This window comes from Jaculus jaculus, chromosome 3 (genome assembly GCF_020740685.1).
Source record: "Jaculus jaculus isolate mJacJac1 chromosome 3, mJacJac1.mat.Y.cur, whole genome shotgun sequence".
NCBI classification, from domain to species: domain Eukaryota; kingdom Metazoa; phylum Chordata; class Mammalia; order Rodentia; family Dipodidae; genus Jaculus; species Jaculus jaculus.
Window position 1 is genome coordinate 65,286,966 of NC_059104.1, and position 27,432 is coordinate 65,314,397.

Sequence of the window (27,432 nt, forward strand, 5' to 3'; positions counted from 1 at the left end):
TGTGGGAAGCTTCATGATGGCAGGGAAAATCATGGCCTGACCAGAGGCTGGACATCACCTGTATCAGACAGCTTCAGGTCACTGGGATGAACCTCCAAACCAGACATAGTTATGGATGAAGGGAATTTATTGAAGATAGAGAGAAAGTTCCATAATGCTTGAAGAAGTTGGTCTGCTTTCACAGGTCCAAGCAGAGAGAGAAAAAACCACCACCAAAAAGAAAGCAAGCATACTATAGGAACTAAAGGCAGGAGCTCAAGCACTCTGCATACCTTTAGACTGGAATTCCAGATCTACCCCCACACCTTATGGCTGGACCCTAAGATCTACCAACAGTGACACCTCTCCAGCCAGGTGGCAGCAGATCTAAATTACAAACTTGTAATGAAATTCTTAAAATATTGGGGATCATCCATTCTAACTACCACATTCTGCCCCTGGCCCAAGTACATTCAAAACGATCTTACACTGTATATTGTCAAATCCAAAGTTGCCCACAGTCTTTACCAACTTAAGATAGTTCCAAAGTCCTAAGTATCATCTGAGATTTAAGATTGTCTCTTAGTTATGAGCTGTAAAATCTATAAAATCAAACAAGATATGTATGTATGTATGTATGTATGTATGTGTGTGTGATTTTTTTTTGTTGTTGTTTTGTTTTCTTTTTCAAGGTAGGGTCTCATTCTCATTCAGGCTGACCTGGAATTCACTATGTAGTCTCAGAGTGGCCTTGAACTCATGGCAGTTCTCCTACCTCTGCCTCCCAAATGCTGGGATTAAAGGCGTGTGCCACCACACCAGGCTAAGTTATATATTTTTAACATATAAAGGCACAGAGTAAACATTTACAACTGCTAAAAGGCATAACAGGGAGAGATTGGAACAATGCAAACTCAACATCCATCAGGCAGACATCAAACTTTTACAGTTCATGTCTAATATACCAGTGACTGACCATTTCTGGATTTTCCAATTCTGCCCCTCCAGCTGGGCTGAGTAGCCAGGGAAAACTTCCATCCCTAGCCAACAGCCTCCATGGTAGCCCTCACACAGTCCTGGTGTATCCAGAATGTCTTCGGGTCTTCGTGCAAACCATGGTCCATCTTCCAATGGTTTTGCCAGCTTTGGGGTCAGCATGCCCTGCTTATATGCCATGTCTCAGCAGCAGCTCCTGGTACTGTGTGTATTTCATAACCACTCCATGCATTTTTTTGATGCTTCCAAAATCAATACCAGGTGTGCAGGACACAGTCATATTCTTTTGTTGTTGTTGTTATTGTTTTATATTTTATTTATTAGAGAGAAAGAGAGGATGGGCACAAACTCCAGACACATGCGCCACTTTGTGCATCTGGCTTATGTGGATACTGGAGACTTGAACCTGAGTCCTTAGGCTTTGTAGGCAAGTACCTTAACTGCCAAGCCATCTCTCCAGCCCAACACAGCCATATTCTTAATTCAGGGATGAAATAAATCATAACCTGGAAGCCGGGCGTGGTGGCGCTTGCCTTTAATCCCAGCACTCGGGAAGCAGAGGTAGGAGGATTGCCATGAGTTCAAGGCCACCCTGAGATGACAGAGTTAATTCCAGGTCAGCCTGGACCAGAGTGAGACCCTACCTCAAAAAACCAAAAAAACAAAACAAAACAAAACAAATCATAACCTGGAAGAGCAGGTTCCTGCTCCAGTCAACTCTTTTCTGAAACAGTTTGCATTTCTATCAGTCTTGCTGGGGTGAAATCACCTCAGGCATTCTCTCCATTGTTTTAATGTAAAGCAGTTGGGCCATCTTCCTTAAGACTGCTAATGGATTTGACAATAGCAGCTTCAGTAACCTAAAACCAATCTCTGTCTGTGCCAGTAAATTTTACACTTGCTTGAATTTTTCCAACTTAAAATTTCAAATCTCTCAGTTCCGTATCTTTAGCCAAGCATGTCAGTCCATTACAAATTTAACCTTGATCAAATTCAAACTCTCAGCACCTGGGCAGCTGAATAAAGTCTGCCCCTATGCCAGTAGCCCACTTCCAACAAAGTCCTCTGTAGTCTTTCCTTCCCCTGGGAAAGTTTATAAGATAAGTTTCCAAATGCAATTCTCTCTGCAGTTAGCATTCTCAAACTCTCATCAGAATAGTCCATAAAACTTGGCTTACCCACTCCAGAAGGCATCTTCAGTTGCAAGTACCAAGTCCATGCCCATTCTTCTAAAACAAAAGTTCCAACAGACCAAAATCCACATGGTCAGATTCATCTCAGCCACACCCCACATTCTGGTACACATTCTGTAGCAGACAGTTTCAGGTCACTAGTATGAACCTCCAGACCAGACACAGTTATGAAGGAAGGGAATTTATTGAAGATAGAGGGGAAGTTCCATGATGGCAGAAGAAACTAGCCTGCTTTCACAGGTCCAAGCAGAGAGAAAAAGCCACCACCAAAAAGCACACTCCAGGAACTCCAGGCAGAGCTCAAGCAAGATCTACCCCCACACCTTATATCTCCTCCAGCCAGGTGACTATAGATCTAAATTTTAAACTGTGATAAAATCCTAGATATATTGAGGCCATCCATTCAAACTACCATATCACCTCTGCCACAGCATGTGGTAAACAGCAGCAAAAGAATGATCCAGCCCCCCCTCGCCCCCCCCCCCTCGAGGTAGAAGGATCACTGAGAGTTCGAGGCCACCCTGAGACTACATAGTTAATTCCAGGTCAGCCTGGACCAGAGTGAGAACCTACCTTGAAAAACTTAAAAAAAAATTAAAAAAAAAAGAGAGAATGAGCCAAATTCTAGCAAGGGGGAGCAGGCTATTGAAAGGATAAAAGTTGCCCTATTTCTGCTGCCCTGTTTTCTATTTGCTCTGCTAACCTGCCTTTTTAAGCTTCTGTAATATGGCTTGCTTGCTACTGCACTGAATCACAGAACCGCCATTTTGCAACTGCCTCCATTTTGTAAAAAGCACACCACGAGGAACCTGACCTTTTGTACGCCTTACACAATGCCTAAATTCCCAGGACTCGAGCTGAACAAACTCCTAGTTCCTCATTAAGATAACTCCCCACCTGGACACAACCAATCAACGGTCAACACATATCTGAAGCCCCCAGACACGAGCCCACCCCGTGGGCCCCACCCAATCAGAGGGACCCAGGGCTGGAAATCCCCTTTGACTCTGCATACCTGTGGTTTTAGCCTTTATAAGCTGACCAAACCCGTTGCTAGGGGCTCTTCACCCCTCCTGCGAGAGGAATCTGTGTTGAGCCCCGATGCATCGGATTCAATAAACCTCGTGCGGTTTGCATTGAGAGCGTCCTGCGTGAGTGTTCTTGGGGTCGCGTAGACAGCCCTGAGCAGGGACCCCTCTGGGGAACCCCACACTATAACACACCTAAATCCACCTCCCAAAACACACTTTCCCCTAGTAAGGCTCCCACACCCAAATTTCCATCAGCTGGAACCAAGCATTAAGAACACGTGAGTTTAAGGGGACATGTGATTCAAACCACCACACTTGGATATGATTGACTGGCTTTGTTGCTTTTAGACCTGGGGCAAGTTCACAGGCGGCATGTATCAAAGTTACTGTCACTCAGCCGGGCATGGTGGCACATGCCTTTAATCCCAGCACTTGGGAGGCAGAGGTAGGAGGATTGCCATGAGTTCGAGGCCACCCTGAGACTCCATAGTGAATTCAGGTCAGCCTGGGCTAGAGTGAGACCCTACCTCGAAAAACCAAAAAAATAAATAAATAAATAAATAAAAGTTACTGTCACTCATCTGATAGCCAGGAAGTGAACAAGTGAAGAAAAGAAAGAGGTTGGAGTTCTACCATCTTCTTCAAGAGCATGTCTCCAATGGCTGGAAGACCTTCCACTAGGACACACTTAAAAAATTCTACCACCTTCTAGTGGTAGCAAGCTTTGGCTTCCAAACCATGCGCTATGGGGGTCATTCTAGAATTTCAAAGTATTTTACTGGATTAGAGTGGCTATTAACCTTATAACTGGTGCCCTTTTAAGTAGGAAATAAAGGTACAACGATATGTTCAGAGAAGAACATCTGAAGGTACAGATAGAACTCAGATGATGTACTTCAGGTCAGAGAATGCCTTGGATTAATGACAGCAAAATCTAGAAAAGAGTCAAAGAAGCATTCCCCCCCCCAGAACCTTGAGTGAGAGAGAGAAGACAGCACTACTCACATTGGCTTCTGACTCCTAGCCTTTGGAACTGTGACAGCATAGATTTTGTCTTTGTCTCTTTTAATTTATCTTTTAAACATTTTATTTATAACTTCCATATATTTACACAATGGATCCTGGTCATAATCTCCCACTATCCTCATTTGTCTCCTCTCCTGCATCCCTCCACCCACTGAAGCCCAGCTTCTTTCCAACTAGTCTCTTTTCTATTTTGATGTCCTTTTTTTTGCCCTCAGTTTTATGCAGCTCTTGTGCAAGTAGGGGCAGCCAGTGTGAGATCACGAATGCCACCACCACTCTTTGTCTGGAAGACAGCATTCCAAAGCATTCCTTCCTATCCTTTGGCTCTTATATTCAATCTGTCACTTCTGATAAATGTCCCCTGAGCATTGGAAGGTATGACAGAGATGTGTCATTTAGTTCTGAACACTCCAATGTCACTTTTCAGCACTTCAGTCCTGTCTTTTTGGACTACCCAGGTAGTGGTATTTTGGTGTGGGAGTCCTAGGAAGTGATTACATCAGCCTATGATCAGCCAGGACCTGAAGCTGCCAACAGCCAAGAGAGAGTCTGAAAGAGGATCTTCTGAGTTTGCAGTAGCCAGGCAATGTGAACTCAGAAGTGCACCACCTCCAACCAGGGACATGCCTTGAAATGACTGCAGCCCTAAGTGACCCCTGACAGCAGTCTTGTGAGCAATCTGGACCTGAGCTACCTTCTTAAGCCCCCTAGATTGCTGACCTGCAGAAACTGAGCTGCTTAGTAGTTATAATGTAGCAAGATACCCCCAAGCTCTCTTAATTGGGAGGTGGGGAAGAATAATCTAGAAATTAGTAATGATTACTAATTGGAGGTTGTTACTGATTATTGGTGGTTTCTGATAGGGGCCATTGGAGTCAGAGTTAAGGTAACAAGAGTGAGCATGACAAAAATAACTGTAGAATTGGTGGGAATTAAAATGACATATATAGCAGTATAAAATTGGTGATATAACCACATTGACAAGTACATTAATTCAAAAGCTTTGGTGCAGTGCACTTTAATTTCACTGCATTTAAAAGACAGAAAGATGAAAGGCACTACAAAGCAGTCTTGAACTAAAGGGTTTGTTGCTAGTGGTACAACTGGTGTTCCTCAACTGTGAACTGTCTTCTGGGAAGGGTAGCAGTGCTGAGCCATTCTCCCCTTAAAACAAGAATGTTTTCTAGGTTCAACAAAGTCACTGCTGCTTCCAAGCAAGACCTTACCTCATCAGAAAAGTTAATTATAACAAGCACTAGCTGTAAAATGTGGATGCCACTGTCAGATGGGTGTCCAAGTAAGACCATCACTGCCTCAAGGCAGTTATTGCTATCTCTGATAAGCATCAGTTTCAATTATTTGAGGAAATGATGATGTTTAAACACTGCCCAGTTGCCCACATAGAACCCCTTAGAATGTTTCTGTGTAGGCAATTTCTCTCTACTGACTTACTCAATGTGAGTGTACATCAATATATCTAATAAATTCTACTTATGCCTTTTTTTAATCTTTGGGGAATTCATTAACAGCTCACATGTCACCAGCCTGTCAATGCGATCCCTGGCATCAACTATCTTGTGTAAATCGCATGACAGAAAAAATGGGTAAATTTATTAATGCAGAGTGATCACTATGGTAAATGAAAGGTACAAATATGGAACCCTATTGTAATGCAGCTTTCTCTGAACTGAAACATTCCTCATGAGGGGTGGGGTGGTGGGGGAACTCAGGAGACTCAAGAAATCAATGTGTTTAGGGAAAAGGTTGCAAAACTTCTCCCTAAGGTTTACAGAGGGAAAACATTGCCTGTAGAGGGGCTCTTCAACTGAGCTGCTTGCAAGTCCTGTGGTGTGCTGGGAACTGGCCAGCCAAGCTGCCTGCAGGTTGTACAGCATGCTCCAGAGATGCAGCTTCTGTGAGCTGTCACCATGCTAGGGGGGGGGGGCATTTTGCTGAGGTAGCTGCCTTTGAGTTATGTATTGCTCCTGCAAGCAACACCTCACCCCGATATGGAAGCAATTCCAATAAACTCACTGGTTGACCAAGACTGGTTTAGTTGTAGTTGTCCTTTGGTCTGTCATCTGCACCCTCTCTGGGGTGATTAGATGTGTGTTTGCCCAGGGAAAAGGTTTCCTGCAACACCTATGGTGTAGGCTTTAAAAATATTCTATTTTTGTTTATTTAGTTGAGAGAGAAAGACAGAGAAAGAGGGAGGGAGAAGAGAGAGAGACAGAGAAAGAGAATGGGCACACGAGGGCCTCTAGCCACCTACAGACGTGCCCTGGCCAGCGGGGAGTTGAACAAGGACTCGGGAAGAAGCCAACCTGAATGGGGGAGGCAAACAGACACAAGAAGGAGACCAAGCTAGGTATTTGTCAAGGTCTCAAAGTTTATTTTTTACACACAGGTTTTTATAGGGTTGTAGGGGGAAGGAATCATAACCAGGCCAGAGATCACAGGGTTACTGGTTAAATGTAATTTCTTTGTTTCTTCATCAATTACCGGCAGCACCAGGAGAGGTTGTCACCCAGGCGTAACGGCTCCTTCATTTCTGGTAATAGATCATTAGATGAGGAAATAGAAACTTAACTTGCTATATGGTGGTTTATGTCAACATGGCCGAGGTTTGGTTCATAGCTCCCAACATCTCCTCCCTTCTTTTATACAAAAAGAGGGGGAGGCCCACTTTGCAACGGTGGGCATTAACCAACTGGGGGAGTAGGGACCTGACTCCTCCCATAGGATGTCTTTTTCCCACAGTCTTTGGGCCTTGGTACCTTTTGGGGAGGGGAGGTAGGGCCTATGTGGCCAGAGAGTGAGGCACGGCCTTAATGATAGCAGTTATGGTACCAACCTCCATGTAAGTCAGGTTTTTCTCTCAGGGAATTCAGAAGCAGTCAGAAAGGGACCTTCCCTTGCGGTGCTTTGCCTTGCACCCATGTTGGTGCCCATATCACACTCACTTTATTGTGTGTTGATATACATAGGTCTGAATCCTATGCAGCTCCCGTAGGAGGGGTAGCTATTAGGCCATGCATGACAAGTATACCGCATTGATAGCAGAGGTGTAGAGGACAGGAGTATAGTAAATGAGTACAGAATGTACACAGTATAGTAAATGAGTACAGAATGTAAGATCAAGGGAGAGTGACAGCTGCAGGTGGTAGGTCTTCAGTGGCAATGCCTCGATCCATCAGCTCCAGTCTATGATAATGAATCTGCAAAGGCTGCATCTTAATAGCATCAATCTGTTGACGTATAAAAGAATGATTTTATTTATAATAACAGGTCCGATTGTGAGTAGGAGGATTAAAATAAGTAGAGGTCCTATTAGTGATGGCAACCAGGAGAGGAAGGGGGAATTGGTCCAAAATTGAGGGGAGGAGGGACCATATCGAGAATGCAACTCTTGACTAAGTTTTTGTAAATTTTTTATGTTTTCCTCAATGACTCCGGATTCATTGACATAAAAACAGCACTCTTCTTTGAGAGCCATATATGTTCCTCCTTTTTCAGCTGTAAGGAGGTCAAGAGCATGTCCATTCTGTAGGGTGACCTTGGCTAGGGAGGTGATCTGTCTCTGGAGGGATTCAAGACTATTAGTGGTGGAATCAATCATCTGTTGTAGTTTTTCAGAAAATTCGCTGACAGAATACAAGGAGTGCCCCAATGCTCGGCCTGCCACCCCTGCAGAAATAATTGATGTGGTCAGGCTTACACCTACCACTGGTGGAAGGAAGGCTACTCTCTTATGAGTGGTGTGGAAGAGCCAGGCAAATTCATCGGGGCTGTACATGGTGAGTTGGGGGACCACAGCTACCAGGATACAGGGTCCTGGGGTGGTGCTATTAATGTGAGTAAACAGGGTTTCTTTGCACCAGAAATAAATCAGTGGGGGGGATATAAGTTCCATAGTTACAGAGGTGTTTTGTGTGCAAGTTAAGTCAGTAGGTAGTGATTCATTAGTAAGGAAGCAGCACAACGTGAAAATGTTTTTTAGATGGTGAGAGAGTAGTGGGGCTGGGGAGATAGGAGGAGTGGTCTTATAGTGAGATTGGTTAAAGGAAAGGCTGAGGGTAGAGGAGGCATGTAGGGGAGTTGCAGCAAGGATTGGACATGAAAGGGAGGCACAAAGCAAGCAAGAAGAGGCATTTACCTGGGAGGCATTAAGTAGATTGACAGCATATTGGAGATATATTGGCCAAGAGTCCCATTTTACCTTGTCATGATTTTGGAGGGCAGAGTGGAGGTTTTGTTCATTTTCTAAAATTATTTGATTTACTTGATCCTTGGAGTCTGCAGGGACTGATTGTCTGGATATATATATATATTTCCTGTAGGGTAGGAGGACCAGCCATCATTGTAAAGTTTGCCTGCGACTCCCTTTTCCCAGCGCTCATGCCAAGGGTCAGAGATAACAAAGATGAGCTCTTTTCCTTGGAGGCGGAGAATACCCTTTTTACCATAAACTTTATGTATTCTGCAGTTCCAATATCTACAACCTCCATAGGTGGATACATAATCTAAACAACTGCCCTTATTGTCATAAGAAAAGCAGGCATAAGAACTATATGTAGAAGTAATTGTTTTGGGAGTGATTTTAAAGGTGAGGGCTGACCAGCATCCTGTAAGAGGGCAGTGCCCTGAACCAATAATGGTGGTGGAATCCTGGTTGATGGGGCCCTCCTTTACTTGAAATTCCCATTGAAAGACGTTAGCAGTAGTTAAGGGGATGATAGGCAACAAGGAGCAAAGGAGCAGTAGATGTCGGGGGTTGACTGTTTTCATCTTGAATCTTGAGTACTGGAAACCTGGAAGAGAAAAGAGGAAGGTGCCTCAGGAACAGGGTGTTCTTGGGCATGTTTTACTGAGAACTTATAGGCTCGTTGACTTGTTTAACTAAATGTTCTGGTAGCCATCTTGCGGCATCATTTTGAGTATCAAACACACAAACTGATCCACGGCCCCAAATGAGTACTGGGTCTGGGCCATTCCATTTTAAGGTTAAAGGATCTTTCCACATAGCTTTGGTGATTTTTTGTGTTTGTGTGCCAAAAGCGATCAGCAGCTGACTTTCCTTGAGCATCAAGGGTTAAAAAGTTTAAGACAAACAAAGCATGATGAAGAATGTTTTTTGGGGGACCCTTTTATGAGATATAAATCCCCCATTTTTAACTTTTGGAGGGTATGTGTAATAGTTTGATGGGCTCTCTCAACAATTCCTTGACCCTGGGGATTGTATGGTATGCCTGTAATATGTTTAATTTGTAATTGATGGCAGAAATTTTGGAATTTTTTTCCAGTATATCCAGGACCATTATCAGTTTTAATAATTTGGGGCTTTCCCATGACACTAAGGCAATTGAGTACATGAGCAATGACATTTTTTGAAGCTCTCCAGCATGGAGGCTGGCAAAAATGAATCCACTAAAGGTATCCACAGTAACATGGAGGTACTTAAGATTACCAAATGAGGGAACATGTGTTACATCCATTTGCCAGATCTCATTGGGAATTAAACCTCTAGGATTCACGCCTAAGTGGGGGACGGGTAGGAGGGTGACACAGTTTGTGCATTGTTTGACTATCTGGCGAGCTTGTTCCCTAGCGATTTTAAAAAGAAGACGTAAGGTTTGAGCGTTAAGGTGATGTACAGAGTGAGCTGCTTTGGCCTGGGCCACAGGATCGAGCTTAACAAGGAAGGCAAACTGGGTGGCTTTGTCAGTCATGGCATTGCCTGTGGCTAGAGGCCCAGGGAGTCCAGAATGAGCACGAATATGGCCTATATAAAAGGGATGTTGTCTAGAATGTATGCATTGATGGATGGAGAAAAACAGAGGGGCAGCATTTGTGGTGGAGTTTATGTATGGCACAGTTTCTAAAAGGGGGATGGATTGACCAATATAAGCACTATCAGTATACAGATTAAAGGAGGTATTTGGAAGTTGTTGAAAAACCTGTAAAACAGCAAAAAGTTCCACCAGTTGAGCAGAGTGGAATGGGGATTGTAGGGAAGTGGTTTGATTGTTTACAGAGAAGGCTGCCACTCCATTAGAGGAGCCATCAGTGAAAACTAGGGGGACATGGGGAAGGGGTCGGGGAGAGGTTAATGTAGGAAAAACAAATGGCTGAATCCTCAGAAAGTGGAGAAGTTTGTTAGCAGGCTAGTGGTTATCAAGAGATCCCTGAAAAGAGGTGCAAGATATTGCCCATTCGTCATCATTTTGTATTAACCATTGTATTTGGGAAGTGGAGTAGGGTAGAATGATTTTATCAGGGTCCTTACCAAATATTTTTCTGCTTTGGTCATGTCCAATTTTTATTAATTTTATTATTATTATTGCCACCCATGAGGTGTAAGGGGTAAGGACTCTGGGTGGTGAAGCGGGTAAATGGACCCAGAAGAGGGGCCCCTCCTGCCAGAACACCCCGGTGGGTGTAAAGTCAGTGGCACAAACGACCAGGAGAAGAGGCTTCTCATAAGAGATAAAAGTGACCCTTTGGCTCAGAATTGCGGCCTCCACTATCTTCAGGGATTCTAGAGCAGGGGCTGTTAATGAGCGGCCTGAAGCAGGATCTGGGTCTCCTTTTAGGATGTCAAACAAGGGTTTAAGCTCTCCAGTAGTTAACTTAAGATAAGGCCTGAGCCAATTGATACCTCCTATGAGTTTTTGAAAATCATTTAAAGTTTTTAGATGATTAGTTTTAAGTTGAATTTTTTGTGAAAGAATTTTGTTATGAAAGAGTTCAAAGCCTAAGAATAAGTAAGGGGGTTTTAATTGAATTTAATCAGGAGCTATCTGAAGACCAGCTCAGGTAAGGGCCCTAGAAAGCTCTTGAGAGCAAGTAAGGAGTTCAGTGGGATCAGGACCGGCCAAGAGGATGTCATCCATATAATGAATAATATACAAAGAAGGCCATTTATGTCTAAATGGATCTATAATTTGGGCCACAAATTTTTGACACAGTGTAGGGCTATTAGCCATTCCTTGGGGCAATACTTTCCATTGAAATCTCTGCATAGGGCCTCTAAAATTTACCACAGGTAAACTGAATGCAAAATGCTGACGATCTTCAGGGTGCAGGGGAATTGTAAAAAAGCAATCCTTTAGGTCAATAATGATTTTACAATATCCTGCGGGAATTGCTACTGGAGTGGGGAGGCCTGCTTGTAGGGCCCCCATAGGTACCATGGCCTTATTAGTTTCTCTAAGGTCCTGGACCCCAGCCAGCGGGGAGTTGAACAAGGACTCGGGGAGAAGCCAACCTGAATGGGGGAGGCAAACAGACACAAGAAGGAGACCAAGCTAGGCATTTGTCAAGGTCTCAAAGTTTATTTTTTACACATAGGTTTTTATAGGGTTGTAGGGGGAAGGAATCATAACCAGGCCAGAGATCACAGGGTTACTGGTTAAATGTAATTTCTTTGTTTCTTCATCAATTACCGGCAGCACCAGGAGAGGCTGTCACCCAGGCGTAACGGCTCCTTAATTTCTGGTAATAGATCATTAGATGAGGAAATAGAAACTTAACTTGTTATATGGTGGTTTCTGTCAACATGGCCGAGGTTTGGTTCATAGCTCCCAACACAGACGCATGTGCCACCTTGTGCATCTGGCTTATGAGGGTCCTGGGAAATTGAACATTGGTTCTTTACCTTGCAGGAAAGGGCCTTAACCACTAAGCCATCTCTCCAACCCAGTGTAGGCTTTTAAATGAGGGGTACTCTGTAGGTGGATGGTGTGCTGTTCATTGTGATCTTAAAAAGTGCAGTGCAAGCAAAGCATGGTGGCACACACCTTTAATCCCAGCACTTGGGAGGCAGAGGTAGGTGGATCACCATGAGTTCAAGGCCACCCTGAGACTACATAGTGATTTCCCGGTCAGCCTGGGTTAGAGTGAGACCCTGCCTCAAAAAACCAATCCACCTACCTCTGCCTCCTGAGTGCTGGGATTAAAGGCCTGTGCCACCACACCTGGCTCAACTTTAGTTTTTATATGCCAGGAAAATGTGGACAGAATTGGTCATTATTATGCTAGAAAGCAAGGAAGTGCTCAAAGATAGGACATCCAAAAGGACGCATGGGCCGGGTGAGGGAGGCCTCTGCTAGCCAAAGCTGGGCAATTTGAGCACCAGAAGTTTTTATGGGTTTCCTGGAATCAAACTGAGTTCATTGTCTCATGACTGTGAAGAATGATGAATGTAGACAGCAGAAGGGCAAACAAGCAAGATTTTATTCAAAAGAGAAGGTAAAGAAACAGCTTCCTGCTACAAGGATGGGTCCTGAAAGGGGGTGCCAAAGAGCACTCTGGACCAGAGAGTTTATATTTTTATTTATTTATTTATTTTTAATTTTGTTAATTTTATTTATTTATTTGAAAGTGACAGAGAGAGAGGGAGGGAGGTAGAGAGAGAGAGAGAGAGAGAGAGAGAATGGGCGTGCCATGGCTTCCAGGCACAGCAAATGAACTGCAGACGCGTGTGCCCCTTTGTGCATCTGGCTAACGTGGGTCCTGGGGAATAGAGCCTCGAACCAGGGTCCTTAGGCTTCACAGGCAAGCGCTTAACCGCTAAGCCACCTCTCCAGCTCCGAGTTTATATTTTTAAAGTGAGCCTGATTGGTTCCAGTTCATATGTAAGTTAGGCATCAAGTTAGAATGAGCCTGGCTAGTTAATATGAATATATACTGGAGAGTGGGTTCTAATTGGTCAACAGATTGGATGGAAGAGCACAGACTCAGAAAAACCCTGTCAAATAAAACGCTTGCCAAAAGTCTCAAGGAGGCTGGGTGTGGTGGCCCACACCTTTAATCCCAACACTTGGGAGGCAGAGGTAGGAGGCTAGCCGTTAATTTGAGGCCACCTTGAAGACTACCCAGTGAATTCCCGGCCAGCCTGGGCTGGAATAAGCCCCTACCTCGAAAAACAAAAACAAAACAAAACAAAACAAGAAGTCTCAAGGAGGAGGAAGAACTAGGAAGTAAAAATGAACAAAGGGCTATTGGTCAGGGCCTTTTTGGATTTCAAAAAGGGCTTATCACTAATTGTGCAGAATTCCTTATAAAAATTGTTTGTTCTCTGAATTGAGTACTCAAAGATATTTTTGTTTCATCTGTAATCCTGATTATGGTGTGGGGGCTGACTTGTTTTGAATTCCCATCAAAATGATATTGGTATGTGATTGTAGTAATTGGATTCAAGATAAATCCAAAAGTCCACATTGTTATCCAAAAACAAAGATATGGAGGGACAAGAATTGACAAGGGAAAGAAGATGAAGGGAGAGAAAGGGGGCTAGGAGGGAGAAAGAGAAAGACAGTCTGTTTAAGGCATGAATGTTGTATTAGTCAGGGTTCTCTGGAGGAACAGAATTGATAAAAGTGAATTGTATTAAAAGGGGGATTTATTAGATTAGTTTATGGCAGATTCAGGATGTGATACAGTCTGTAAAAACAACTGGCCTGGACTGCAAATAAGAAAGTTTTGCAGAATTTTGCAGAGGAGAGTAGGGATGGGAGAGGCATCAGATAAACATGAGAAAAAATCCAGCTGTCAGAAAGACTAAAACCTCTTCACATCAGGGCTACATGTAGGGGACAGAGTTGCTAGGAGAAGGCAGATGCTATGTAACTGATCTATAATGCTTCATTACACCGAGGGAGCAGGGCACAGAGCTTCTGAACCTCTGACATGTCCCAGCTCTCTACCCTTTCACTTTCTTCCCCCCCTTCCCCCTGCACCAGGTAGGGTATCACCCTAGCCCAGGCTGACCAGGAATTCACTATGTAGTCTCAGGGTGACCTGGAACTCATGGCGATCATCCTACCTCTGCCTCCTGAGTGCTGGGATTAAAGGTGTGCCCTGGTTTAGCCTTTCCCTTTCTTAATTCTCTATTTCCTTTTTTAAGTGTTTTTAAAATTTTATTTATTCATTTGAGAGAGCAAGAGAGAAAGAGGTGTACACACACACAGAGAATGGGCGTGCCTGGGCCTCCAACCACTGCAAACGAATTCCAGATGCATGTGCCACCTTGTGCATCTGGCTTACATGGGTCCTGAGGAATTGAACCATCCTTCAGCTTCATAGGCAAATGCCTTAACCACTACTAAGACATCTCTCCAGCCCCTAATTCTCTATTTCTATCTCTATGCATCTTGTGTCAGAATTGTGTGGAATACAAGGATCTGGAAGTCTCAGTGAGTGTCCTTACCTATAACAAGGGTACTGTTCAAGTTTATGAGAAGTGAATTCAAACATATTGGGTTAATGCTCAGTTGATCCTGAATTGAATTTGTATGTGGGTGTGTATGACATTTGGGGACAGTGAAGGAAACATAAATATGGGTAACACATTTGCTATGATTGAAAATGCACTCAATTTCTCTTGTGTGTGATGTGTATGCACACTTATTCCTTTGTGGCCTTTGTGGAGGCAGAGGTTCAATTATGGCGTCTTCCTCAATCACGCTCCATCTTTTTTTTTGTGTGTGTGTGTGTGTGGTTTTTTTTATATATATATATATATATCAAGGTAGGGTTTCGCTTTAGCCCAGGCTGACCTGGCATTTACTATGTAGTCGATCTCAGGGTAGCCTCGAACTCACGGTGATTCTTCTATGTATGCTTCCAAAGTGCTTCCATCTTATTTTTATGAGACAGGGCTTCTCGCTGAACCTGGAGCTCACCCATTTGGCTAAGCTTTAACTAGTCAGTTGCCCCAGGAATTGTTTCTCCATCACCACACTGCTAGGATTACAGACTCTCCCCAGCCCCGTATACAAGTTCTTGTAGGTGACAGACAGCAACTTTGCAACAGCTCAGTGGCGGGAGGAATATACAATGAAAAAACACAAATGTTGCAAAATGTTAGCACCCGGTGACTCTGGGCAAAGGGTCTGCTGCTCAGCTTTCCGACGGCTGGACAGCTTCGAACTGAAAGGCTGGGGAATAAAAAGTGCAAATTCAGACGTAATCCCAGCACTCGGGAGGCGTAGGTACGAGGATCGCCGTGAGTTCAAGGCACCCTGAAAATATACAGTGAGTTGCAGGTCAGCCTGGGCTAGAGCGAGACCCTACCTCGGAAAACAAAATAAATAAATAAGTGCAAGTTCACCTCCTTCCGACCGCGAGGTTCATGCAGACACACCTCCGGAGAAGGTTTCCTTTTCAGGCCCAGCCAAGAGCTGAGGCCACAAGGGCCGCCAGCGAGTGGACGGCAGCTCCGCCGCCTGCGCGAGGAGCCAAAGACGGTCTGCCTTCCGCGGCCGGGGGCGTGGCCTGGAAGGCCTGGTGCGGATCCTGGCCAATGGGAACTGGCGTGGGCGGGGCCTGCGCAGGGCCTGGCCGCCCCCGGCGCGCGCTCTCCTTTCCTTCAGCGCGCGCGCGGCGCTCGGCTTCCGTGGCCGGCCGGCGAGGTTGCAGCAGGCGGAGCTGCCCGCGGCGGGGTAAGTTCCCTGCCCGCGCCGCCTCTCGCGCGTCCGCCACCCCGAGGCGCCCGGGACCCTGGGTTGTCGTTGGGGCCGACGCGGCCGCGGCCGCGGCTGCTCTCCGCTTTGGTGCAGGGCCGGACTCCTTGCCCACGAGGTTTCGGGGACCGCCCCACTCCAGGGCCCGGTGGGTTCTGCCGGGATGGCGCTTCCTGTTCGACGAGGTTAGGATGCTTGCGCGGGCTCGCTCCCCTCAGCACCCTCTGGGAAAGGGGCTGAGGATCTGGTCCAGAGAGCTCTCTAGTAGGCACAAGGTTTTGGGTTCAAGCTACCCAGCACCCTAAATAAATAAATGTCAGTAATTCCCACCATTTATGAAACCAACCAATTAACCAACAAAGCAAAAAGAATTGCTGCTGGCACAGCCAGGTCGACTCACGTTTGAAAGAAACAGTCAAGTGAATTTGCACAGAAAGTTACGTAGCTTTGGGCTTTAAGCGGCTTTTGGATGTAATTTCATGAAAGGCAGTCGCGGTAATCAGTATTTATTCTTGCTAAAGAATGGCAAAATAATGTTGGAGCTGCCTGCAGATCGGTCTACATTCGTAGATACTTACGCAGTAAAAAAGATGAAAGGCGTGAATTTTTCTCTTGGCTTGGCTGCTGCCAATCTTTGTGACCATAGACTCAGTTAATTCATGAGAATGAGACCAAATTTCTGTAATGACTTTAAAAGCCCATGTTACACAAATCTGCTGAATTTATTTTTAATTCTGTGCATTTAAAAAGAACTGAATGGGGAAAATTCATGAAAGGACAATCCAGTAGGTAACAAAGATTTATGAGAGCACAGAAGTTTAGAGTGCAATTACAGTTTTAAGATTTTAGGCTGAACAGGGAACACCAAGTACAATTGAGAGAATTTATTAAGAGTTATGTAAGAACAACTTGGAAAGCTGTCAGAAGTACCAGCAGCAAGCTCCACCTTTTAAAGTTAGTTTGCGATGGTTTTCTTCTGGCATCTTCACATGCAGTCCTGCTTGGTTTTCACTCATTCTCCTTCCCCACTGCCCCTGTGCCTTCTCCCTGCTCCCAACTGTCCCCATTCTCCCCCTAGTTAGTGCCGCTCTGCTTTCTTGCTTTCAAAACTTTTTTATTGATAATTTCCAGGCCCCCCATAAATCTCACTTTCTTACCAACTAGTCTTTTCTATTTTGATGTCATCGTTTTTTTCCCTTCTATTATGCAGTCTTATATAGGTAGCATCAGCCACTGGAAGGTCATGAATATCAAGGTCAGTTTGTGTCTGGAAGACAGTATTGTAATCACCCCTCTTCGTCCTTTGGCTCTTACAATCTTTCTGCCACCTCTTCGAAATGGTCCCTGAGCCTTGGAGGGTTTGATAGAGATGTTGCAATGCTGTACACTCCACTGTCACTTCTCAGCACTTTGGTGAGTTTTCATTCACCCCACTGATCACCAGCATCTGAAAAAAGAAGCTTCTCCAACTAACAGTGAGCATACAGGCTGGAGAGGTGGCTCAGTGGTTAAAGGTACTTGCTTGAGGGACCCCACAGCCCTATTTCAATTCCCCAGTACCAACATAAAGCCAGATGCACAAAATGATGTTTGCCTTTGGGGTTTGTTTGCAGTGGTGGGAGGCCTGGAGAACCCACGCTCTCTGTCTGCCTCTTCCTGTCTCTCAGATAAATAAATTTAAGAAAGATTTTTAAGCCGGTTGGTGGTGGCACACACCTTTAATCCCAGCACTTGGGAGGCAGAAGTAGGAGGATCGCCGAGAGTTCCAAGCCACGCTGAGACAACATAGTGAATTTCAGGTCAGCCTGGGCTAGAGCAAAACCTTACTTCTAAAAACCAAAAAATAAAAAAAAATTTTAAAAAAAGGTTTTTAAAAAGTGAGAGTAACATTAATATATGGGCATAAACAAAGATATTTAGAGGGCAGTTTGGTGGGAATAATACTACCATTTAGCTAGACAATAGTAGTAGTACCCCTTCCCCAGGGCCTGTGACCTCCCAAGCTATGGGCTTTTCGGGTTTTTGGTTTTTTTTAATGTAGGGTCTCATGCTAGTTCATGCTGACCTAGAACTCACTATATAGTCTCAGAGTGGCCTCGAACTCTCAGCGATCCTCCTACCTCTGCCTCCCCAGTGCTGGGATTAAAGGTGTGCGCCACCACGCCTGGCCCAAACTATGGGCTTTTCATTAGGCTTTCAATACCAGGCAGGAATTTCCTCCCATGGAGTGGGCCTCAAGTCCAATCAGAAAGTAATAGTTTCTCCATAACAAATACGCCACCACTGCACACCAGTTGGTATATTTGGCCTGGCTGGCCAGCTGTGAAGCTTGCAGGATCCACTGCTGGATAACACCATTGGTGTCTTTTCTCCCTCAACAGACTGATAGGTCATTCTACTTTCTTATTTACATGTATTCCATTACCATATTTCTTGCTTCCCTAATCATCTCTCCCTCCCTCCCTCTCATGATCTCCTTTCTAGGTTGGGTTTTTTTTTTTGTTTTTGTTTTGTTTTGTTTTGTTTTTTTTTTGAGGTAGGGTCTCACTGTAGCCCAGGCTGACCTGAATTCACTATGTAGTCCCAGGGTGGCCTCAAACTCATACCAGTCCTCCTACCTCTCTGCCTCCCAAGTGCTGGAATTAAAGGTGTGTGTCATCACACCTGGCCTAATTTTTTAAAATTTATTTATTTGCCAGCAGAGATAGTGTGAGAAAGAGAATGAGCACACTAGCCACTGCAAATGGAACTCCAGATACATGTGCTACCTTGCATATCTGACTTTATGTGTGTACTAGGGAATTGAACCCAGATCATAAGGCTTTGCAGGCAAGTATCTTAACCACTGAACCATCTCTCCAGCCCCTCCTTTATAGTGTTTTTTTAAATTTGTTTTTTTATGAGAGAGAAAACAAGAGAATTGGCACACCAGGGCTTCCAGCCACAACAGTCAAACTCCAGATGCGTGCGCCCCCTTGTGCACATGTGCAACCTTGTGCACTTGTGTCACTGTGCGTCTTGCTTACATGGGACCTGGAGAGCCAAACATGAGTCCTTAGGCTTCACAGGCAAGCACAAATAACCACTAAGCCATCTCTCCAGCCCAGAATTTCTACTTGTATCCATTTTCTTCATTTGTCATGATTACATTTTTCTTTATGAGTGTATAAAATGTCACTGTGTATGTGTGCCACATTTTCTTTATCCATTCATCTGCTGAGGGACATCTTGGTTGATTCCATTCCTGGCTCTTTTGAATAGTGTAGCAGTAAAGGTGAATGTGCAAGTGTCTGTGGTACGTTGACTCAGAGCCCTTTGAGTATATACCCAGGAGTGGTACAGCTGGGTCGTATGGCAACTCTGTTTTTCAGGTTGCTATTTTTTACTTTTTTTGAGATAGGGTCTCATTGAAACCAGGCTGCTCTCAAATTCACTACATGGCTTGAACTCCTGATTCATCTTTGTCTACCTCCCAATTGCTGGTATTACAGGTATGCTCCACCGTGCTTGGCTAGTTTGTTTCTTGAGGACTTTCTACATTAACTTCACACTGCTTCTGGCTGCACCAGTTTACATTCCCACTAGCAGTGAATAAAGGTCCTCTTTTCCCACATCCTTTCCAGTCTTTGTGGTCACTTGTTTTCATGATAATAGCCATTCTTACTAGAGTGAGATGGAATGTCAAAACACTTTTAATTTGCATTTCCCTCGTGGCAAAGGATATTGAACACTTTTGCAGATATTTTTTGGGCCTTTTTTTTTTTTTAATAGGCAGGGTCTTTCATTGCCAGAAGCACATTGTGATCACAGATGCATGAGTTACTTAGTCTCTGGCTTTTACATGGGTGCTGGGGAATTGAACTTGGGCTGACTGCAAGTGCTTTCAACTGCTGAGCCATCTCCATAGGACCAGGTTTCTCATTTCTCCTGTCCTCTCCTGTCCTATTCTTGCCCCTTTTCTCTTTTCCCCTCTCCTTCCCTTCCTTCCCTTTCTTCTTCCCCTTCCCCCTCCCTCCATCCCACATATAGGAGATAGTGTTTGGTTGCAAAGTAGTAGGAAGAAGAAAGATTGTACAATCCTTTGGGGATATTAGCTGTGACTAAGGAAAGTCACTTTTCTTTGTTGAGTCTTGTTACTTCAATTATAAAAAGTGGGTAGATATTCATGCCATAGGCTTGTGAAGACTGAATCAAGCTCCCCCTTCTTTTTTATTTTTTTTTAAATTTTTTTCAAGGTAGGCTCTCACTCTAGCTCAGGCTCACCTGGAATTTACTATGTAGTCTCAGGGTGGCCTCAAACTCACAGCAATCCTCCTACCTCTACCTCCTGAGTGCTAGGATTAAAGGCATGCGCCACTATGCCTGGCTGAATCAAGCCCTTTTTGTGGAAAATGTATAGCACTGCCTGGCGTAAGTTACTAAGTAATGACAGTTCTTGTTAGTGTTGTTTTTATGATGAATTTTTTAAAAAAGTGGTTAGAGCAGCCAAAACACAGGCATGATGGCAAGTAATCTACAAGTACCACCTGACTGGCCACAGGCTGCCCCAATAATCCCTCTTTGTCTTGGCCTCTCAGTCTGGGTACTTCAGTAGATAGAGTTAGGATTTTCAAAAAGCACTCCTCACATCTCACACACAAGTTTAAATATGTGTTTAAGGAGATCCCCTCTAAGAGAGCTCAAACACAAATGGGTTTATTGAACACAGATTGTAGCCCAAGATGTCTGAAGTATGGGCACAGCTTGCATTGGCCAGCGCAGCCTGGAGGACCAGCTGGTCTGTACCAGCTTTAAATGGAACCTTTTCTGTTTGGACATTGCCCACCTTTCCTGAGGCTGTCCAGCTCAGCCCAGATCTTTCTTTACTTCAGTAACATGAACTTGGGAAGGCCTAGCAGCTAGTAAGAAAGTTTAAAAAAAATCTTGTTGGTTCTTCTCTTTTTTTTTTTTTTTAAATTTTTATTAGCATTTTCCATGATTATAAAAAAAATCCCATGTTAATCTCCCCCCCCCCCACTGGTTCTTCTCTTAACCTTCTTACTAGCTAACTTTTTTTTTTCCCGCCAAGGTAGGTTTTCACTCTACTCCAGGCTGACCTGGAATTCACTATGAAGTCTGAGGCTAGCATTGAATCCATGGCAATCCTCCTACCTCTGCCTCCCAAGTGCTGGCATTAAAGGTGTGCACCACTGCACTGGCTTTTTTTTTTTTTCCTTTTGAGGCAGGATTTCACTCTATCCTAGGCTGACCTGGAAGTTTTTCTGTAGGCCAGGTTGGCCTTGAATTTACAATGATTCTCCTACCTTAGCCTCTCAAGTTCTTGGTTGAAATCATGGTGATCATGCTACCTCGTCCTCCTCAGTGCTGAGATTACAGGTGTGAGCCACCCAGCATGGCTGAAACTACTTTCTTAAAGTCCAATAAGCTGTGCTAGCACCTGAGTTAGTCAAGTTTTATTTTGCTGGTACATCTGACAGCTAATGATATGTATGTGACCCAGCCCGTAGGATTCAAAACTATGAGGCAATTGAATAATTGCTGTGGTTCATTATTTATATCAGTATTAACCAGTGCCCTTGAGTTGTAATCTACCCCAAAACATAATATCAAAATATACAGAGGAAAAAGTAACATAAAAGGAGTGACAAAAAAACTAAAAAGTTAGTGACATTGCATCAAGATGTAATGGCAATGTAATTAATTATTTTTAAAGTTATAATCTCCTTTCCCATATACTTTTGCTAACATTCAATATATGTATAAATATGTTTATACATATATTTAAAATTTTTATCTATTTACACATGGGGGAGGGAGAGAAAGAAAGAGTGTGCCAGGGCCTCTAGCCACTGAAAAAGAACTTCAGATTCATGTGCCACTTTGTGCATCTGGCTTTATGTGAGTATTAGGGAATTTAACCTAGGTTGTTAGTCTTTGCAGGTAAGTGCCTATCACTGAGTCACTTTTCCTGGCTTACGTGGGACCTGGAGAGTCAAACATGGGTCCTTAGGCTTAGTAGGCAAAGACCTTAACTGCTAAGCCATCTCTCCAGTCCTAAATTACTGATCTTTAGAATGACTGTCTTCTGAATATTTTAAGATTTTTCTCTTTAATTAAGCATTTCTTATTTGTAAGATACTTCTTTTCTACTGTACCTTAAGTTCTGCTTACCAATTACCTCCTTATTAAAATTAACAAAATATCTTTAGTCATCACAACCCCCTTGTGGGCTCTTTATTTTCAAAATGTTCTTACCATTAAAATAGTGTGCAACCCCAGGTTGTATCAGAAAGGCACACTAAAGTTGGAATCAGATCGGAGGGGTGGCCCACACAGGTATTTGGTGTGGCTGGGTGTTAATAGTCTCTGCCAGCATCTTTGTCTTTCTAGTCCAGAGCTCTTGGGGGAAGCACTGAGATACTTTATAGAGGACATTTGTGGTCCCTCACTTGTGTGCCACTGTTAGGTAATCACTGTTTTGCTCTTATAACTTGGCAGTCAGCACAATCCAAAAATGGGTTGAAGAGTTTAATACTGGGCAGTAAAACTGAGTTAGTAGATATATTATTGTACTATTATTATTTTTGCTCTTTCGAGGGAGGGTCTTGTTCTAGCCTGGCCTGGAACTAGTCTCAGGCTGGCCTCGACCTCAAAGCAGTCCTCCTAACTCAGCCTCCTGAGTGCTGGAATTAAAGGCATGTGCCACCACACCCAGTTTACTATATTCTTACAATCTGTAACTTACAGTGTTAATCATTAGTTGTAAATTTAGTAAGACAAAGACTTGCTTAAGCATAGGTATTAGATGTTTTCAAGGATAACAGGGAGATGAGACTTCTTTCAACATGAGTATTAGATATTTTCAAGGTTAATATGGAGGTGAGAGGTGGACATGGCTTGCTCTTTGGTACTAAAATATGAAAAATAGGGCCTGGAGAGATGGCTTGGTGGTTAAGTGCTTGCCTGTGAAGCCTAAGGACCCCGGTTTGAGGCTCGATTCCCCAGGACCCACTTAAGCCACATGTATAAGGTGGCGCATGCATCTGGAGTTTGTTTGCAGCAGCTGGAGGCCTTGGCATGCCCATTCTCTCTTTCTGTCTGTTTTCTATCTCTCTCTGCTTGAAAAAAAAAAAATGTATATATATATATATATATATATATATGTTTTTTTTTTTCTTTGCTTTTCAAGGTAATGTCTCACTCTGGCTCAGACTGACCTGTAATTAACTATGTAGTCTCAGGGTGGCCCTGAACTCACAGTGATCCCCCTACCTCTGCCTCCCAAGTACTGGGATTAAAGGCATGTGTCACCACGTCCAGCTTTAAATAAAAATATTTTTAAAAGTATCTTTGCTCTTCCCCAGTTGTTTGCTGCTGTGATCATGATGGTTCTGATGAAGAATGATGAAGAAAATACCTAGCTTTAGAAGTTAACAAGAATCTTGGTGGGAAGGAAGTATGGGGTTCTGACCAAGATCTGCCTCTTTCCTTCAAGTCAAGCCTCTTTCCTTCAAGTCAAGCTACCTCTGAGCTAGTGACAGTATAGTTCAGGGAAGTGAGCTGACTCCACTGACTACATGTAAAGATTGTGGTCATTGTGTTTTTACCACATGAAGGAAGTTTGCAGCATTTTCCTATTTCAGTGTGCCTGAAGGATATGATGCCTCCTCCCCTTAGGGACTCACTAAGACAATCACAAATGTTTGTTGTATAAATTGAAAATGAAATAGACTGGCCAGAAAGCAGCAGCTACTGCATTATGCTGAATGTGTTTACACTTACAGGCTAGCAGCCAGGACACATACTTCTGGAGGCCTGAATGGAAATTAAGGCCACTGATGAGTCATAATTGATTTGGGGGCTTTTTTTTTTTTTTTTTGGTTTGGATACTTTTTGCTTTAATGGGGAGGTTCATCTTGGAGGTTGCTGGGAGGTGCTAATTGTTGAGTAGTAGCTCCTGAGAGTGTCAGCAACAGTAGAGAATGAGGTATAGCTCCACACTGTCACCTGCAGCAGCCCAAGGCCCCTTCATTGTGAAGGGACATCATCTTAGCTAAGACTGCATCCTTGGCCACTCTGGAAAAGAATTTCAGGATGAGCTGTTATGAATAAAGTTGGAGTGTCTTAAAAATAGAAAGAGAAGGGCTGGAGAGATGGCTTAGTGGTTAAGGTGTTTGACTGCAAAGCCAAAGGACCTCAGTTCAGTTCCCCAGGACCCACATAAGCCAGATGCACAAGGTGGATCATGTGTCTGCAGTTTGTTTGCAGTGGCTGGAGGAGGCCCTGGCACGTCCATTTTTTTTTTTTCCTCTCTCTCTCTCTCTGCCTCTTTCTCTCTGATTCTCAAATAAATAAATAATTTAAAAAAATAGAAAGAGAAGCCGGTCGTAGTGGTACACACCTTTAATCCCAGCACTCAGGAGGCAGAGGTGGGAGGATCACCATGAGTTCGAGGCTACCTTGAGACTACATAGTGAGTTCCAGGTCAGCCTGGACTAGAGTGAGACCCTACCTTGAAAAAAAAAAAGAAAGAAAAATAGAAAGAGAAGCACTCAAGAAGAGTAAGGAGCCATGGGTATAAGCTTTTCAAAGAAGAGTCACAACCAAGTGTCTTTAGCCTTATACAGTGTTTTGGTGGCTCTCGTGTTATGTGTCATAGGGTTTCTAAGTGGTTTTTTCTTTTTCTTTTTCAGTAGCTGAGATTGTAGAGTGGCTAACAGGATGCCTTGGGCAGATTTACAGTCTGATACAATAAAACCAGGAGCTGCTAGGGTGGCACAAGGTGGTCAAGACATGTTCTTTTAGTTTAAATGGGGTTTCTGGTGAGAGTCCTAGGAGAATTGCAGGTTTACACATGGGAAAGAAGAAAGGCCATAAGCAAATGTTAGTTTTGTTGGAATTTTTTAAAAATATTTTATTTATTTATTTATTTGTTTGAGCAGGGGAAGAATGGGTGTGCCAGGGCCTCCAGCCATTGCAGATGAACTCCAGACACATGCACCACCTTGTGCATCTGGCTTATATGGGTACTGGAGAATCTAACCTGGGTCTTTAGGCTTTGCAGACTGGCATCTAAACCATTGCGCTATCTCACCATCCCAGAATTTTTTATTAATTAATTAATTTATTTGAAAGAGAGAGTTGAGAAAGCCAGGCGTAGTGGCACATGCCTTTAATCCCAGCACTTTAATCCCAGGCAGAGGTAGGAGGATTGCCAGGAGTTCGAGGCCATCTGAGACTACATAATGAATTCCAGGTCAGCCTGAGCCAGAGTGAGACCCTACCTTGAAAAACCAAGAAAATAAAAAATAAAAAAATAAGAAAAAGAGAGAATAGGTATGACAGGGCCTCCTGCCACTGCATGTGAACTCCAGATGCATACACCACTTTGCATTGCATTGGGCATTGTATTTGTATTGAGCAATCAAACCTGGACCATCAGGCTTTGCAAGCAAGCACCTTTAACAGCTGAGCCATCTCAGCAGCCCCTGTGTTGGAATTTTTGATTCTCACCTGACAAAAGGCTTCTGTTAGGCTCCAGGATAAGGTTCTTTTTCCCCTTTTCATAATTTTCCCTGTCTTTATATCCTGCCTTAGTAGTACTCTTCTGAGAGTAAAACCCAGAGAAAGTTTGGAGAACTGCCTGTGTGGGAAGTTACAGTTTTAAATCTTTTGTATCTAGGGAAAAACCTGTCGGAGGTGATGTGTGCCTAATTCCAGGAAGAAAAGGCAGTGAGAATGTCAGCTCTCAACTGGAAACCCTTTGTGTATGGAGGGCTGGCCTCCATCACAGCAGAATGTGGTAAGGAGCCCGGGACAATGAAGCCGCCTAGCCTGATGGGTGTGATGGTGTTTGAAATGTAAGCTGCTATTTGGTGTTGGGCATGCATGTTGCTCTGCTACAGAATGTGAAGGTATAAAATCTTAACCTCAGCATCCAGGAATGCCTTCTTTTGTTGTGTTTTTAAAAGAAAGAATAGTCTTTTAGCTACTGATTAGCAACTTAGGGTTCAAAGTTAAGTAGGGGAAAAGTTGAGCTTGTTGACAGTTTTTTGAATCCATTTGAATTGATCAGTTCCTGCTTGCCTTGTCCTTTTCTCCACTTGGCCCTTACTGTCCCATTTAATAGTAAGGAAGTTTGGGAACTCCAGGCTCTTCTCGGAACTAGGGAAAATCAACTGTACCGGACTGAGTTGAGCCCTTTCTACCTTTGTGTGTGGCCTTATATTCCGTGGCTGACTCCCTCGGTTGGAGTACACATTTGCTCCCCTTGCTTTTCAGTTTATTCATTTATCACTTGTTAACTGAGCAGGTTCTGAGTGCCCTGTGCTGGGCTGGACATCCTTTTGCTCAATTGTCTTGTAAGATGTATTCACACATTGCTGGTACTGTGGGCTTTCTGTGAACAAATTGATGATTTTCAAAGAGCAATTCATCTCAGTGAATTTTGATTCAGTGAGTCAACATTACTGTTTGAGGATGAATTTTATAACATTTGGGCTAACTGTCAGGTACTATATTAAAATATTCTTCTTGCGTGCCATTACATACAAAAGGAATATAGTAACTTTTTTGTTTGTTTGTTTGTTTTTTGAGGTCCATTCTGGGTATTTTCCTCAGTGGCTTTCTATCTTGTTTGTTTTCAAGGATGGAATCTTATACTCTAGTCTCTTCTGACTTGGAACTCACTCTGTAGCCCCAGGCTGGCCTTGAACTTATCTTCCTACCTTAGCTTTCTGAGTGCTGGGATTAAAGGTGTGTTATACCATGCCTAGCCTTTTATTTTATTAATTTTGAGAATTTTTCTTGGTTTACTTTTTATTTTTCTTTTTTGAAATAGGGTCTCTTACTGAGCTCATTAATCCAGCTAGACCAGCTAGTCAGCAGTCCCCAGTGATCCCCTGTACCCCATTACTAGGTTTATGGGTGCAGGTTGCCATGCTTGGCTTTTCCATCAGTGCTGGGTGATTGAAACTCAGGTCCTCATGCCTATGTGGCGACTGCCTCCCCAGTGCCAGCGCCTGGCTGCTATTTCTTTTAAAGTTTTTTTTTTTTTTTTTAATCTATTTGCAAGCAGAGAATGAATGGGTGCGCCAGGGCCTCCAGCCACTACAAACAAACTCCAGATGCATGTGCCACTTGCTGCATCTGGCTATATGTGTATACCGGGGAATCAAACCTGGTCCCTTAGGCTTTGCAGGCATGCACCTTAACTTAAACTTTTGTTTTAAAAATGATTTTTATTGAGAACTTTAATATATGTACATGCTATAAATTGGTCATATTCCCATTGGGTTATCCTCTTTTTTTTTTAATAGTTCCATTTTATATTTTTTTGTTTGTTATTTATTTATTTATTTGAGAGCGACAGACACAGGGAGAAAGACAGATAGAGGGAGAGAGAGAGAATGGGCGCGCCAGGGCTTCCAGCCTCTGCAAACGAACTCCAGACACGTGCGCCCCCTTGTGCATCTGGCTAACGTGGGACCTGGGGAACTGAGCCTTGAACCGGGGTCCTTAGGCTTCACAGGCAAGCGCTTAACCGCTAAGCCATCTCTCCAGCCCGGGTTATCCTCTTTTATACCCTTTTCCTAAGCCCCATCCTATTGAGGGCCCTTCTCAGTGGAGTGTCGGTATTTACTGTGAGGTCATGAATGCACCTGTCAGTCTCTTTGGGGGGGTCCAGTGCCTCATTGTATGCCTTCCCACTCTGCAGTCAGCTCTTACAAATGTGGCCTGAGG

At 43.7% G+C, this 27,432-nt stretch overlaps 1 protein-coding gene and 1 long non-coding RNA gene across 4 annotated transcripts in view; one reads left to right on the forward strand and one right to left on the reverse strand.

Annotated features, from left to right (window-relative positions):
* Nucleotides 1-27,432, forward strand: part of Slc25a30 (solute carrier family 25 member 30) — a 180,685-nt gene that overhangs the window by 137,236 nt on the left and 16,017 nt on the right. Inside the window, exons 1-2 of one of the 3 annotated variants that reach the window (XM_004665864.2) lie at nucleotides 15,789-15,875; nucleotides 25,373-25,492. In XM_004665864.2, the coding sequence (XP_004665921.1) occupies nucleotides 25,429-25,492 (64 nt within the window). In that variant the 5' untranslated portion in view covers nucleotides 15,789-15,875; nucleotides 25,373-25,428. Of the gene's footprint in view, nucleotides 1-15,788; nucleotides 15,876-25,372; nucleotides 25,493-27,432 lie in introns of those variants that run through there. The other 2 variants (XM_045145318.1, XM_045145319.1) reach the window with 2 other exon arrangements.
* On the reverse strand, nucleotides 14,740-15,465 carry LOC123459330. Its single transcript, XR_006636215.1, has 2 exons — nucleotides 15,339-15,465; nucleotides 14,740-15,249 (listed from the first exon to the last, which is right to left on the reverse strand). It is a non-coding gene; the product is annotated as an uncharacterized LOC123459330 (long non-coding RNA).